Here is a 16,085-nt window from a genome sequence, read left to right on the forward strand (position 1 = left end):
GCTGCTGTGACCCGGTGGATCCAGCAGGAGGAGGGAGCTGGGGGCTGGGAGAATTAGGGCTCAGGTGCCAGGGTAAGGGCCCGGGCTGGCTTCCAGTTCCAGCCCCTGCCCTTTACACTCACCTCCACCCCAGGAGGCCCAGGGGAGCTCCAGGAGGAGCTGGAGGGCAGGGGAGGGGACAGGACATCCTCTCCGCAGGACACAGGATGCCCAGTCCGGAGGTTCCCGGCCCTGGGCAAGGCCACAGGGGGAAAGGTCACAGGGGCCTGGGGCTCAGCAATTCCACCCTCAGCCAGCAGTTTCCATGGCCTGTCCAGGTCACCCCGGTGGGGGCTGGAGGCGGCAGCAGATAAGGCCCCGCCATGGCTGGTGTGGAACGGTCTCCCTACCACGTTGATCCATTCTGAGGGCCCCACGTGTATGGGAGAGACCAGCAGGCCTGGGGTTGTCCTCAGCTTTTACTCACAGGGCCTCCCCTCCAGGCAAATCTTGGGGTCATCACCTGCAGGAGAGGCCTCAGGCTGGCCCTGGCCCTCCCTGGCCCAGGACAGGAAGCCCAGGGACAGTGGGTTGGGGTGATGGCCATGGGGACCCCAGCTCCTGGGGGCTAAGCAGCAGCAGGGCCTGGCCCCCCTCACTGCTCTGGGAGATGAGGGACCTGGAGGGGCCTCAGGGCACCAGGAGAAGGACCTCCTTCGCTCACCTCACCCATTCAGCCAGGACCCATCAGACCCTGCCAGTCTGGAAGGCCTGGAGGGCTCCACCCCTGCTCCCGCATCAGTCTCCTGGCTTTGGCTCATGCCCAACACACGAGCCGCTGGTCATCTGTGAACACTTCTGCCTGTCCATCCCAACCACATGAGCAGGAAATGATGCTGTCATCTAAAAGCAAACTTTGGCCGGGCGCGGTGGCTCAAGCCTGTAATCACAGCACTTTGGGAGGCCGAGGCGGGTGGATCACGAGGTCAAGAGATTGAGACCATCCTGGTCAACATGGTGAAACCCCGTCTCTACTAAAAATACAAAAAATTAGCTGGGCAAGGCGGCGCGTGCCTGTAATCCCAGCTACTCAGGAGGCTGAGGCAGGAGAATTGCCTGAACCCAGGAGGCAGAGGTTGCGGTGAGCCGAGATTGCACCATTGCACTCCAGCCTGAGTAACAAGAGCGAAACTCCGTCTCAAAAAAAAAATAAATAAATAAATAATAATTTTTTAAAAAGCAAACTTTAAAATGAACGACTTTGGCCGGGCTCGGTGGCTCACGCCTGTAATCCCAGCACTTCGGGGGGTTGAGGTGGTGCCTCACGAGGTCAGGAGTTTGAGACCAGGCTGGCCAATATGGCGAAACCCCATCTCTACTAAAAATACAAAAAAAAAAAAAAAAAAAAAAAATTAGCTGGGTGTGGTGTCGAGCACCTGTAATCCCAGCTACTCCAGAGGCTGAGGCATGAGAATCGCTAGAATCTGGGAGGCAGAGGTTGCTGTGAGCTGAGATTGCGCCACTGAACTCCAGTCTGGGGGACAGAGCAAAACTCTGTCTCAAAAAAAAAAAAAAAGAATGACCTGAACACAGAGCTTCAGTCTCAATTTGCCTCAGTTTCCCTAGGACTTAAAATTCCCAGAGGGGTCTTAAAGTGCAGTCACCACATGGCCCAGGCTTTCTGCTGCCTGGTGTCCATACAAGAGGAGTGATGCCCGCAGTAGGCTCCAGGTGATGCCTCTGCCGGGCACCCTCTCCTTCCTCCACTTCCTGTAACCTTGTGTTTTTTGTGCTTCCATTGAAAATCTTTACGTTTTTAAAAATTGAGTTTTATTGAAGTATAGTTTACATACAATGATATTTATCAATTTTAAGCATTCCACTCAAAGAGACTGGACATTCAGACTTTGCTAGGATTTCACATAAACGAAGCCCTAAGCACGTGGCTTTTGTGTGTGGCTTCTCTCACTTAGCATCCTGTTTTTCAGATTCACCCGTAGCCTGGGCCTTGTCTTCCACCGCACGGATGAGGCGTGGTTCCCCTACCCACTCACCGGCTGATGGATACTTGGTTTTCCCAGTTTCAGGAGTGCTGCTGCTACAAACGTGGAGACAAGTCTTCATGTGGACGTGCTTCATCTGTTTTGAGTGACCCTGCGAGTGGGAAGTGAAGTCATTCTGCATCTCCTTTCCCATCCTCTTCTCTTTCGTTTTGAGATGGAGTCTTGCTCTGTCACCCAGGCTGGAGTGCAGTGGTGAGATCTCGGCTCATGGCAACCTCCGCCTCCCAGGTTCAAGTGATTCTTCTGCCTCAGCCTCCCTAATAGGTGGGACTACAGGCGCCCGCCACCACGCCTGGATAACTTTTTGTATTTTTAGTAAAGACGGGGTTTCACCATGTTGGCCAGGCTGGTCTCAAACTCCTGATCTCGTGATCCACCCGCCTTGGCCTCCCAAAGTGCTGGGATTACATGCGTGAACCACTGTGCCTGGCCTCTGGATCTCTGTTTTGGTCACCCCCTGACCCCATGGCTACACCTGAAAAGCAAAGACTGCCTGTGCTGCACAACTCCTCCCCCGGGGACCCACTGGGTGAAGGAGTGAATGGCGGCGGAGCCAGGACGGTGGGTCCTGGTGATGTTGAAGGAGAAGTGACAGTCGGCTGGAGACATTACCCAAAACGCTGATGTGGCTGCGGGGAGCTGGCAGCGCCAGTGCAGTCAACAGTGATGCGGCTGGTGGTGGTTGCTTGTGATGGGGAAGACCTCACGCAGGCTGGAGATGCCTCCTTCTTCCTCCCTCCTCCTTCCCTCCCTGAACCCTAAACGCACCTGAGAGATGTCCTGTGGCTCCACCACTTCCCCTCACTGCAGACACCCACGGTCACTCACACCTTGGAGCCGCCTGTCACCAAACCCTCCGAAATGGCTACTTCCAGTTTCCCCGTGCGGCACAACTGCCCCGTCCTCGCTGTCACGCTGCTGCCACACCTCAACCCAACCACTCCGCTCTGGGGACAACCCTCTTTCTCCAAAACAGCAGCCTTCCCGTTTCTCTGGCTTCCTTCTTATCCAGTTCAGACTTCGTGGTCCACCCTTAGTCACTCTCTCGAAAATGTGGGAAGTCTTCAAATGTCCCTCCTTTCGTGGCACCCTTCTGAGGACTCCAGCCTTGCCAGCACCTAAACCACTGCCCATTGTTGGGAAAATCAAGCCAGGAAGATGGGGGCCACCCAAAACCCACGTCTGGACATTCTGCTGCACCCTGCTCCTGGGGCGCGTCCACACCAGGCAAACGAAGACATCTATCCACTTGCCCCTCCCACCCCCCTCAACCCCCCCACCCCTGCTGCACACCATGGGCTTTCCCAAGCACTCAGGACAGAGTCTCTGGATGGTCCTGTGTGTTCAGCCATTCCTGCCCTCCAGCCTTTCCACCAGCTCTTAGCATCGACTACCTCTCCGAAATGCAGAAGCCTGGAAATGTTCTAGCTGAGACATTTTCAGGGTCTTCTTAGAAGTGGCTTCCTTTGCAACTCCTTGCCCCAGTTCGCAAAGCCCTACCTATCTTCCCACTCCCCTTCCCTAGCCTCATTCCACCTGCCCCTAAGGTCCCAGCCAGTCAGCCTCAAGCCTCAGGCCTTAGTCTGTTCTTAGTCCTTTCAGCCCTAGGACCTCTCCCAGGGTCAGTCCCAAGTCCATAGCCTAACCCACAGGGCTAGTTGGACTCTCTGCTCTCAGCTCCTGATTTACCTCCCCTCCAGGACGGCAGCTGCTGGTGTCTGCTCCCTGCAAAAACCTTCTTGGCCAATCTCAGCAGCTCATGCACTTTGGGAGGCTGAGGTGGGTGGATCATCTGAAGTCAGGAGTTCGAGACTGGCCTGGCCAACCATAGCCATCACGGTGAAACCCCGTCTCTACTAAAAATACAAAAATTAGGCTAGGTGTGGTGGCTCACACTTGTAATTCCAGCACTTTGGGAGGCCAAGGCGGGTGGATTACTTGAGGTCAGTAGTTCAAGACCAGCCTGGGCAACCATGACCAACATGGTGAAACCCTGTCTCTACCAAAAATATGAATATTAGGCCAGGCAGGGTGGCTCATGCCTGTAATCCCAACACTTTGGGAGGCTGAGGTGGGCAAATCACCTGAGGTCAGGAGTTCAAGACCAGACTGGGCAACATGGCAAAACCCTGTCTCTAACAAAAAAATATATAAATTAGCTAGGCATGATGGTGCGAGTCTGTAATCCCAGCTACTTGGGGGGCTGAGGCAGGAGAATTGCTTGAACCTGGGAGGCAGAGTTTGCAGTGAGCCGAGATCATACCACTGCACTCCAGTTTGGGAAACAGAACAAGACTCTGTCTCTAAATAATAAATAAAATTTAAAAATAAAATAGGCCAGCCTCAGTGGCTCACACCTGTAATCCCAGCACTTTGGAAGGTTGAGGTGGGCAGATCACCTAGGTCAGGAGTTTGAGACCAGCCTGGCCAACATAGAGAAACCCCAGCTCTACTAAAAATACAAAAATTACCCGGGCGTCGTGGTGGGTGCCTGTAGTCCCAGCTACTCATGAGGCTGAGGCAGGAGAATCACTTGAATCCGGGAGGTGGAGGTTGCAGTGAGCCGAGATCGCGCCACTGCTCTCCAGCCTGGGCCACAGAGCGAGACTCCGTCTCAAAAAAATAAATCAATACCATCCGGAGGCTGAGGCAGGAGAATTGCTTGAACCTGGGAGGCAGGGGATGCAGTGAGCCGAGATTGCGCTGTTGCACTCCAGCCTGGTGACAGAGTGAGACTCTGTCTCAAAATAAATAAATAAATAAATAAAGAGAAAGAAAAAGAAAACGAAACAAAAATAAATAAATATATAATAGGCCGGGCGCTGTGGCTCACGCCTGTAATCGCAGCTCTTAGAGAGCCAGAGGCGGGAGGATAGCTTGAGCCCAGGAGTTCAAGACCTGTCTGGGCAATATAGCGAGACCATGTTCTCCACAAAAAGGAAAAAAACAAAAAGACCAAAAAAATAAAATAAAATAAAGAAAACCCTTCTTTGGGTTAAATTCCTACTTGTGCACAGCAAGCACCCTGAGGGCAAGGATGGGACCAGCCACTGCTTCACCCAGCGGCCCTCAGTACCCGTCTGCTGAATAAGTGATTCCCGTTAAGGGTGCTAAATGGGGAAGGTGGGGAGGTCAGGTCGGCACCAGATGTAGAGAAGGACTGAGGCAGGGAGAACCGCCTTCATCCTGCCCTCCTTCATCCACCCAGGCCCAGAAGGACACCAGCTGACCGACAGGGAAGCCCACCTGGACCGTAAGGGACTCCAGCCACCCTCACCCTCCTGGTCCCTGCCCCCACTCAGGTCGCAGGCACTGCCTGGGACTTTCCAGGGGGCTGAGCAGCTGACCAGGAGCCTCTGCTGGGGTGGCCAGGGCACCCGGGCACTTCCTGCACCTCCTCCCTCCTGCAGCCCCAGCTCCGGGCTGCTCCTTCCTCCCCCACCCCAGGGGCTTTCCGCAAAGCCTGAGACCTGCTATTTTTAGCTGAGGGAAGAGGGACCAGTTCCTGGCCCCATTGCCGCCCTGAAGGAGCTTGGGCTAAACTGGGGCTGGGGTTGTTGAGCCTAGGGCTTGGGGGAGAGGCTGCCATCCCCAGCTCAGGCACACCTGGGGTGCAGAGGGGAAGCTGCAGCCCTGTGCTCCCAGCCCGGTTGGTCGGCCAAGCGCTCACCCTGGGGAGGATGGGCTCAGGGCCTGGGTGGGCTACCGCCCACTTCCTGTGGCCGCACCCCAGCACTTCAAAAGCTGCTGGCTGCCCTGTGGTCAATCCAGGCTCCCACGCAGCTGGAGGGGCTGGGAGGGCACACGCACCCGGCAGCTGCCCCCTCCCCTCAGGGCAGCTTCAAAGCAGCAGTGGGGTGGGCAGTCCCCCTCCCGTCACTGCCTGCCACCCCCACCCCCACCACCCCATGGTCAGCTTGAATCCCAGTGCTAGCGCGGGAGACAAGAGGCAGTAACTGGGGCCCTGGCTGAGCCCCTGCTCTGCTGCTCTGCTCCCCATCCCACGGCCTTCCTGGGTGGGCTTGGGGCAAAGACCCAGGTGCTTTCCTGGCTCCCAGATCCTGTCCTGAGGCAGGGGCCACCTTTAGGGGTGCCCATGGGTTTAGGCAGCCTGGCCATGGAGTCAGTCCCGGTTAGAGAAGCCACAGGAACCATGGTGGGGGCACCCCTTCAGGACCCCTCAGGACAGCCTCTCTTCCTCCTGCCCTCCCTTTCTCCCTCCCCCTCTCCAACTGGAAGCGGGGCAGGAGGGGCAGGAAGAAGGACCATAAGGAAGAAGGGGCTCCCTGTCCAGGCCTCCAGGCTGTGGTGGGGCTTGACCAGGCGCCAGCTCCCAGGGTATGGCCAGGGCGGAGGTGTTGGGGGCAGGGACCTAGAAGCAGTCGCCCCAGAGGACAGAGAGTGCTGGGGCGGGGGGCGGGGGGCAGCCTTCAAGGTCCCCTGGGGTCAGCTCTGGGACAGTGCCATTTTTAATCTGCACAAGTGATTTAGAAGGAATCGCCAGGGCTGCAACCTAGATCCGCTCAGAGCGAGCTCGGGAAGTGCGGGAGGAACAGCCCTGTCCACCCCTCCTCCCAGCTGTGACCACAGGGCAGTGGGGACCCTGGAGAAAGCTTCCTCCTCTCCTGCCGGCCAGAGCCTGGGCTCATGGTGACCCTAAATGTCCAAAGTCTGTCTGTGGCCTTGCTGGGCCCCTCCCACTCCGGGCTGGCTCTCCCCTCCCTACACCCCTCCCCTCCTCCTCCACTCTGGGGCATCCACGGAAACAGACCTGGTGTGCACCAGGGGGCCAGGGGGTCCCCAAGATCTAGGGCCTGGAAGGATCCCCATCCCTGGGCTCGCAGCACAGACGCCAGGCCCTAGTGGACCCCGCTTTCAACCCACCTGCTCGGCAGGTAGGAGCCACGCGCCCCAGGAAGGAAGTCCTGGGGGTGGGCAAGCTGCTGGGGTCCCCACCAGGACCTTGAGTTGGCTGCCAGGGACCACCCCACCCTTGCTGGCACAAGCTGGGTGCGCCTCCCACGGTCTCCGGGCACAGGGAGGGAGGGAGGGAGGGCTCGGTCCCCAGTCCCTCTGACCACCTGAAGGCCTGTGCCTGCTTGTGGCCCCATCCACCACCCGAGTTGCAGGTGTGGCAGGGAGGGGAGAATGCACAGGGGTCCTTGGGCTGCCACCCTGATGGATTTTTTATGGTTCCACGACTTGGGAACCAGGAAAGAGGGGCAAGCTCTGTGGCCTCCCGTGGACTGGGAGCCCCTCGTGGAGTTGGAGTTCCCAGGAGAGACTCCTATGGGGAAGCACATCCTGCACCCTCTGGGCTGGGCCCCTGGCCTGCCCGGTCACAGGCTGGCGAGGCCAGATGCAGGGGCCAGGAAGCACGGAACCAGCTCTTAGGCCAAGAGCCAACGGACCCCCATCTTTCCAGTCATCAGCCATCGGGCCCAGTGGCAGTGCCACCTCCCCTCCTCACCACCCTCCAGGGCTGACAGGCCAAGATCCACACCTCCATCCCCTTCCTGTCACGGTGTCCCCCCAGGTGAGGGTCTCCATAGGGCAGCGAGGGAAAAGCTGGAGCGGATCACCTCCCAGGGCGGAATGGCTGCTGGTGCCACCTGGTCAGAGGTCAGGATCTGTATTCGCTGAATACTCAACACAGAGACTAGTGAAAATACAGATAGAAGCGTGGAGCCGCCAGTGTGGGGAAAAGCCTGCAGAGAAGCTCTCCAAAGACTCACAGACAACACAGCCACAACCTGTGGAAAGCAACAGGGGCAAAGCTCTTGGCTCAGGAACACCCCCTTGGATTGAGCTCGGCTGCTGGAAATCTAGCCTGTAAGAGAAGGACCTGGAGGCCAGGGTCCTTGGACAAAGGTGCGTGATGCAGCGTGTCTGCAGCAGGGAGAGACCTGGAGCCCGTGTGTCCAGCAGCAGAAGTGGACACAGTGGTGCCTGGGCAGGAACTCCTGGGGGGAGGCGGGGCATTCGCAGGCCTGTGAACGCGTCTGCAGCGAGCTCAGGACCTCAGAGGAGAGCAAGCCTGTGGCAGAGCGTCGTGCACACCAGGTCTGTTTCTGTGAGAGCAAGACAGATGACCCCTAGAGAAGACTCTATCCACGCATGTTTCTCACAAATAGAGACGGTGTGAAAGGACAGACTAGCAACTCTGGATATCCAGGAGGGAACGTAGAAAGAACAGTTAATCGTCTTACATCCTTGTGTCACTGGATGTGATAACAATGTTACATTTTGAATAACAAAAATAAGCACTCATCTTACATCAGAAACTCACTACTGCTCTAGAGTTTTCAAAGCCGGGGTGAGTCTGGGCCCTAAACATACCCTTCACACTGTGCGTATGGGGCCCAGGGGACAATCTACCATGCCTGCAAGGAGCCTGCAGAACCGGGGCAGACTGCTCCGGAAGAATTCAGCCCACATCACACAGGCCAGCAGGACTGTTTTTTTAAGCACAGCAGTGCCATCATAGCTCGCTGCAGCCTTGTACTCCCAGCCTCAAGCAATCCTCCCTCTTCAGCCACAAAAGTGGCTGGAACCGTAGGCTCGACCTACCATGCCTGGCACCTGCAGGGCTCTTGACCCCCAACCCAGACTTTACCTTGATGTGGGGAGCCGTCCCTACTCCCTCCCTGACAATGCAGGTGACGTCAAGGATTCTAGAGGGACCCTGGCTCATTCCCACAGCTGGGAGCACACCTGGGAGGAGCTGAATGCCAGCGTGGGGGTCCAGTGGTGGTGCTTGTAGGCAGAGAGGACGGTGAGCCTTCCACACACACAGCACAGTCACCCAGGGGTGTGTGCTGGGAAGGGTGTCAGGGGTACCCTGGGGAAGGCTGCTCACTGGTGTCCTCCATCCTAGGCAGGAGAGAGGCCGGAGCACAGGCCCTTCGGGGAGCCAGGACCCAGAAGGCAATGTGCACCACTCCCCACCAACCCCACCGTCCTTGAGGGTGTGGAATAATTAATTCTCTGTGGCTCCAGATGTTCAGCAGCTGTCTTGGCCATTTCCGCCCCTTTCCTGACCCTGCATCCTCCAGGAAGCATCCCCTCCTGTCCTTAGGCTCCAAGCCACCCCCACCTTCCCTGCACCCCATTTCCTGAGCAGAGGCGTTTGTGCAGACTCAGCTCCTGCACCCTCCAAGGTAGCTTCAGTTTTCCCAAGGCCTGAGCACTGCTTCCTGAGTCCGGGGCTGCTTTGGTGGGCTGACTCCCTGATGGATGCCCTCTGCCTGGGGCTCTGATCCTGGCTCCTGCCCCTCTGGCCTCTGGGACTGGTTTTCTCTCTCTCCTCTCTTCTCCAAGGTTGGCTCTGCAGGCTCCTGCGGCATAAATCAAGGGCCTCCAGGGAGGCCCAGCAGAACTGGCCAGGGAGGGAGCCCTGCCCCAGTGCGGGAGGGTGGGAACTAAGGGGTGGAGGGCTCAGAGACGGGCAGGCCCTGTGGGGGTGGGGTGCACACTCAGATGTCCGCCTGGAGGGCACTGCGGTGCCAAGGGGAGGGGTTGGCTCCACAAACTGATCAGCAGGGACACAGGCCCCCCCACCTTGTGGACACTTCCCTGAGCTGATGGGGTGGGGGCACAAAGGTGACTGCTGCAGCTGGTCCAGTCTGGGGGCTCTTCTGGAGGAGGGACAGCTCCCTTCCTGTCACATGCTTTCCTGTCTCAACAGAGCTGGGGGTTCTGGGACACTTGGGCTCCCGCGGTCTGGTGGGGTCAGGGACTGGGTCAGACACAGGATAAGGCATGGAACCCCTGGGGGCCAGTGGCTCCAGCCCGCTGACCTCTGCCCCTCAGAATCCGGTCCCAGGCTCTCCCCTCCTCCTCTCAAGAACTTCCTGCTGTGTGTGTGTGTGGTTGTTGTGGAAGAAGCTAAGGGTAGGTGGGCCTGGCTAAAGAAAAGCCTCCATTTCCAAACAAGTCCCAGAGCAGATCAAGCTGGGAGACTCCCCAGGAGGATGAGGCTTCTCTAAGCAGAATCTGTTCAGGGGAATCAAAATAAGCTTAGTGCATCCAACATCCTGTGTGGACAGCCCTCCAGGACCCCGGCTGCTGCCAGGATCTGAATGGGGAGTCAGGGACCCCTGTCAGGGCCTCGGCTCTGTTGCTGGGTTCACTCCTGTGGTCTCACACAAAATGGGCCGGGAGCCTTTGGGCCCACAGCTGCCACCCGCCTAGGGCAGGCAGCCACTGAGTTTATGAAAGAGGCTCCTGGAAAAAGGAATCATCTCCTACCCTTTGCAGAAGTTCCCATCTCCAGCCTTAGCCACAGGAGGCTCCTTTCCCCTCAGGGGCAGGGGTGGACACTTGAGCGGGACTAGAACCACCAATCCCATGGGAAGCCCTCTGTCCTGGGGCAGGGCTCCTGTTGCTGCCCAGGACCCAGTGGAAAAGATGGTGTGACAGGTGCACCAGTGGACATCAAAACACCCTCTTTGTCCTCAGAGCCTGACCAATGAGCGCAATGAGCCAATCTGAGCTCAAAGCTGGATAGCCAGGAAAATCTGGATCTCAGCTGTGTGTGCACCTGGGGATAGGACCGCCAGATTTAGCAAAACAAGAACAAACAAACAGAATATCCAGGGTGCAGCGGCTCACCCCGGTAATCCCAGCTACTCAGGAGGCTAGGGCAGGAGGATCGCTCGAACCAGGGAGGCAGAAGTTAGTGAGCTGAGATCGCACCATTGCACTCCAGCCTGGGTGACAAGAGTGAGACTCCATCTTAAAAACAAACAGCCGGACACAGTGGCTCACGCCTGTAATCCCAGCACTTTGGGAGGCCAAGGCAGGTGGATCACGAAGTCAAGAGATCGAGACCATCCTGGTCAACATGGTGAAACCTCGTCTCTACTAAAAATACAAAAAATTAGCTGGGCATGGTGGCGCGTGCCTGTAATCTCAGCTACTCGGGAGGCTGAGGCAGGAGAATTGCCTGAACCCAGGAGGCGGAGGTTGCTGTGAGCCGAGATCGTGCCATTGCACTCCAGCCTGGTTAACAAGAGCGAAACTCTGTCTCAAAAACAAACAAACAGAACCCAGGGTATCCAGTTAAATTGGAATTTCAGATAAACAATTTTAAAATAAAAGTATGTCTAAAGCAATATTTTTGAACATACTTATACCCAAAAAGCATTTGTTTATCTGTAATTCCATTTCTTTTTTTTTGATACAGAGTTTCACTCTTATTACCCAGGCTCGAGTGCAATGGTGTGATCTCGGCTCACTGCAACCTCCGCCTCCTGGGTTCAAGCAATTCTGCCTCAGCCTCCTGAGTAGCTGGGACTACAGGCGTATGCCACTACGCCCAGCTAATTTTTTTATTTTTAGTAGAGACAGGGTTTCACCTTGTTGACCAGGATGGTCTCGATCTCTTGACCTCATGACCCACCCGCCTCGGCCTCCCAAAGTGCTGGGATTACAGGCGTGAGCCACCACGCCTGGCCTGTAATTCCAATTTAACTGGTACATTATTCTGTATTTTATCTGGCAACTGGAATGGGGGTAATAGCCCCCAAATCACTTGCTTTGTCAATTGGTCCCTGTCCTTCTGTTCCCAACCCCTAAAGACAGCAGCTGTCCTCAGTTGACTGCCCAAGCTGGGGGCTGGGGGGGCTGCTTGGGTCAGGTAGTGCCTCTAACCCAGACATAGAGCAGGAGGGCAGAGAGAGGGTGCTTCAGCCTGGAACTTTCCCAGAAGGCTGGGGGCAGGCAGACATGGCACCTGGCTCAGAGGCTCTGGCTGGATTTACAAAACTCTCTGATGGTAGCATTTCTGTTTCTGGTCTGGGGAGCTGTTGAGTCCCTTGAGCCACCCCCTCCCTGGGGCTCCCCCTGGCGGGCAGCCTCTGACCCTACCCTCAGGTGGGCTGGCCCTTTCCAGGGCAGGGGAAAAAGGGGAACCCACCAGACCCCTCCAGAAAAGGAGGTACAGCCTGGGAGTTGGGCTCAACCAGGGACTGAGAAAGAGGAACCCCAGCCAGGCAGGACCTGTCAAACGTCACTGCTGCTCCTGCCAGCCAGGCAGGAGCTGTCAGAGGTCACTGCTACTCCTGGCAGCCAGTGAAAAGAGGATCCAGAAAAGGAGGGGGGCTTCTTTCTGGTCTGCACCCGAGAAGGAAGGTGTACAGGGGAGGGACCAGCAGGCCAAGAGCAAACACTGCCTTTCTGGTGCAGCAGCAGCTCTCCTAGGGAGAGTAGATGTGGACTAGTGGACCCTGAAGGGGCAGGGGAGGGAACCCACTGCAAGCCTGGCACAGGCAGAGGAAGCCTTGCCTTCTTCCTAGTGAGACCCTGGCCCTGGCAGGGAGAAGGCAAGGCTGCCCCTTTCTGGCCTGTGAGGTTGCCCATCTCTGGTTTAAGGAAGAGGGAGGCTGGGCACAGGGATTCACACCTGGAATCCCAGCACTGTGGGAGGCAGAGGCCAGAGGATGGCTTGAGCCCAGGAGTTCAAGACCAGCCTGGGCAGCATAGTGAGACCCCATTTCAATTTAATAAATAAATAAGAAAGAGGGAGGCAGTTGCTGCTCAAAGCATGGGTGGGAAGGCTGGGCCTGGAAGCGTTTCACTGGTGGGGTCCCGGCCAAGGGGGGACAGGCAGAACGCTGGGTCCCTCATCTCCAGGAACCCTTTGTGTGCTCATCACCTAGCAACAGGATGAGACCTTTCCTGGCCCTGGAAGGCCAAGTCACAAAGGCCATCAGGGCCGGCGAGGTACCAGCATGCCCTAAGATGGCTGGGTGCCCCTCGCAGAGGGGAGTGACTGCAGCCACCGCCCATGTGCGTCATCTGCTTCATGAAGGCCCTGGTGCATGTATTTAAGATCTACTTGACCGCCAGCTACACCTACACCTTCCGTGGCTGGCCCGTGGACTTCCGCTGGGATGACGTGTGCGCGGCGGGAGGGAGCAGCAGCCACCGGGCGCTGACCTGTATGGGCGCCGCGGCAGGCGTGTGGCTGCTGCGGGATGCGGCGCTGGGCGGGGAGGCACCAGGGCGGCCTTCGCGCAGGGCGCGCAGCCAGGTGCAGTGCCTCCTGCAGCAGCTCCGTGAGCTGCCCAGTCAGCTCGCCAGCTACGTCCTGGCCCACTCACTGGGTCGCTGGCTCGTGTACCCCGGTTCCGTGTCCCTGATGACGCGTGCACTGCTGCCGCTGCTGCAGCAGGGCCAGGAGCGCCTCCAGGAGCGCTACCACGGCCGGCGCGCCAAGCTGGTGGCCTGCGACGGCAACGAGATCGACACCATGTTCATGGACCGCCGCCAGCAGCCGGGCAGCCACGGGCACGGGCTGCGCCTGGTCATCTGCTGCGAGGGCAACGCTGGCTTCTACGAGATGGGCTGCCTGTTTGCGCCGCTCGAGGCCGGCTACTCCGTGCTGGGCTGGAACCACCCTGGCTTCGGTGGCAGCACGGGCGTGCCCTCCCCGCAGCACGACGCCAATGCCATGGATGTGGTGGTCAACTATGCGCTGCACCGTCTGCGCTTCTCGCCCGCGCATGTGGTGGTCTACGGCTGGTCCGTCGGCGGCTTCACAGCCACCTGGGCCACCATGACCTACCCAGAGCTGGGTGCATTGGTGCTGGACGCCACCTTCGACGACCTCGTGCCGCTGGCGCTGAAGGTCATGCCGCACAGCTGTAAGGGGCTGGTGGTGCGCACCGTGCGCAAGCACTTCAACCTCAACGTAGCGGAGCAGCTGTGCTGCTACCTGGGGCCGGTGTTGCTGCTCCGACGCACGCAGGACGACGTGGTCAGCACCTCGGGTCGCCTGCGGCCCCAGCAACCTGGCGACGTGGAAGGCAACCGCGGCAATGAGCTGCTGCTGCGTCTGCTGCAGCAGCGCTACCCCGCTGTTATGGCGGGAGAGGGCCAGGCCATTGTCACGCGCTGGCTGCGCGCTGGCAGCCTGGCGCAGGAGGCTGCCTTCTATGCACGCTACCGCGTGGACGAGAAGCAGTGCCTGGAGCTGCTGCAGTCCTACCGTGCACGCTGCGAAAAACAGCTGGAGGGCGAGGAGGCCCAGGGGCCGCGCGGACCCGGCTTTCCATGGCTAGTGGGTCAGGGTCTGAGGTCAAGGCGGAGGCGACAGCTCGCACTGTTCCTGGCTCGGAAGCACCTCAAGAATGTGGAGGCGACTCACTGCAGCCCTCTGGAGCCTGAGGACTTTCAGTTGCCCTGGGGGTTGTGACCTATACCCCTGTGGGGGATCATGCACTGAAACACCTTCCTGGTTCCCCTCCCCAAACCCCCAACCAGTAACCCTGGCCCTGCGTAGGGGGCAGCGGCAGGGCGCTCCTACCTAACCTGCTGTTTGGGGGCCAATGGGCACAACACAGGAACTTGGTGCTCTCCTTCCTTACCTGGGACATTCTGACCTTCCCTCTGTTCTTCCTTGCTCCGTCCCCTCCTTTCTGTCTCTTCCTCCCACAAATACTTTTTGACGCCCCCATCCAGCTCCTAAAGGAAATGCAAAAATTAACCTGACCTAGTTTATGGCAATCCTGTGTGATGGGTGCCTCTATCACCACAAAAGGATGATGGGAAGAGGGGCTGTGAGGTCACAGGGAGGAGCCCTTCACCTGGCCGGGGTTACAGCTGGCTCCCAGGAAAACAATGCCAGCTGTGTGCTGAAAGTCTGTGCAAGCTGCTCTGTGAAAGGAGGACACTGGCCACAGGGTTGTCGGCACGTCTCAGTGGCTGAACATTCCCAGGAGTTTACACTCTGTAGGGCTCCCTCCCACCTCCAAACTATAGGCTTCCACCCCAGGGCATTCACAGATGGACTGCAGACTCACATGGTGGCATGTGAGGCTACAGATACACCTGCACCGGCCAGGGGACACTACTGGGTGTCCCCTGGAGCCAGGCCTGGGCTGGACTTTGTTCCTGGCTGAGGGATGCAACACAGAATGCGAGACAAGGCCTCTGCTCACCACCGTATGTAATGTCACGTCTCTGCGCTCTGCCCTGAATTGCCTGAAGCAGGCAGAACGCAGAAGCAGGCTGTGCTTGTCCCTAGTCCCTGGGCTGGCCTGGTTGGGTTTAGCAAAATTCTTTGGAAAGAAAGAAAGGCAGGAAATGAAGAAAACGTTACTGAGAGCACCAGAGCAGGATAAGGCCGCGATGGTAAGAGACTCCGGCCTGTGCCAGAGTACCAGGAAGACACCTGTGGGAGGAGGTGGCCAGGTGAAGGAAGGGGCAGTGGGAGGAGGGTCTAGAACCACCTCAGACTGGAAGGCCAGAGTGCAGTCCTAAGACCTCAGACCCCAAAGGGCTTAAATACCATTTAAGGCTTTTCTTCCAGGAGCAAATAGGAGCCAAAGAAGGGAAGTTGTGGGACTTGTTCTTTTCGTGGGGCCAGTTGCCTAGTGGTTACACGCCTCTCCTCTGAGATCAGGCATACTGTTCCAGAGTATCCTGGTAGCACTTGTGGAGTGACCTGGGGCAAGTCACTTTAACCTCAGCTTCCTCATCTGTGGAGTGGGGAGGGCCCAGCGTGGCCTGGGTCTCGGCGAACAGGAAGTGAGACAAGTCCCGGGGTGCATGGCACCCTGGCCCAAGCTGCAGGGTCCACGCCCAAGGCTGGCAGAGTAGAGGACTTGAGAAGCCGAGTCACCTCCAGTCGGGTCTCGGCCACCAGGTGGGCAGCGGCGCCTGCAGGGCGAGGGGCCGAATCGCGGTGTTTTTCAGCGCAATCCGCATACAGTAAAAAGTCCCCATCAAAAGGACAAACTAGCCGGGCGCCGTGGCTCACGCCTGTAAACCTAACACTTTGGGAGTCCGAGGCGGGTGGATCACCGGAGGCAGGAGTTCGAGACCAGCCTGGCCCACGTGGAGAAACCTCGTCTCTACTAAAAATACGAATATCAGCCGGACGTGTAGGGCGCACCTGAAATCCCAGCTAATGGGGAGGCTGAGATAGGAGAATCCCTTGAACCTGGGGACGGAGGTTGCAGTGAGCCGAGATCGCACCACTGGACTCCGGCCAGGGCAACAAGGGCGAAACTCCGTCTCGAAACAACAAAAAAAGGA

General features: G+C 57.9%; 1 protein-coding gene across 1 annotated transcript; it reads left to right on the forward strand.

The window, feature by feature from the left end:
- The first annotated feature begins 12,712 nt into the window (after window positions 1-12,712).
- ABHD16B (abhydrolase domain containing 16B) lies at window positions 12,713-15,906 on the forward strand. Its single transcript, XM_008996313.5, has one exon. The coding sequence runs from the start codon at window positions 12,832-12,834 to the stop codon at window positions 14,239-14,241; it is 1,410 nt and encodes a 469-aa protein (XP_008994561.3). The 5' UTR covers window positions 12,713-12,831; the 3' UTR covers window positions 14,242-15,906.
- Window positions 15,907-16,085: the final 179 nt, after the last annotated feature.

The sequence above is a fragment of the Callithrix jacchus genome, chromosome 5, assembly GCF_049354715.1.
Source record: "Callithrix jacchus isolate 240 chromosome 5, calJac240_pri, whole genome shotgun sequence".
Classification (NCBI taxonomy): Eukaryota; Metazoa; Chordata; class Mammalia; order Primates; family Cebidae; genus Callithrix; species Callithrix jacchus.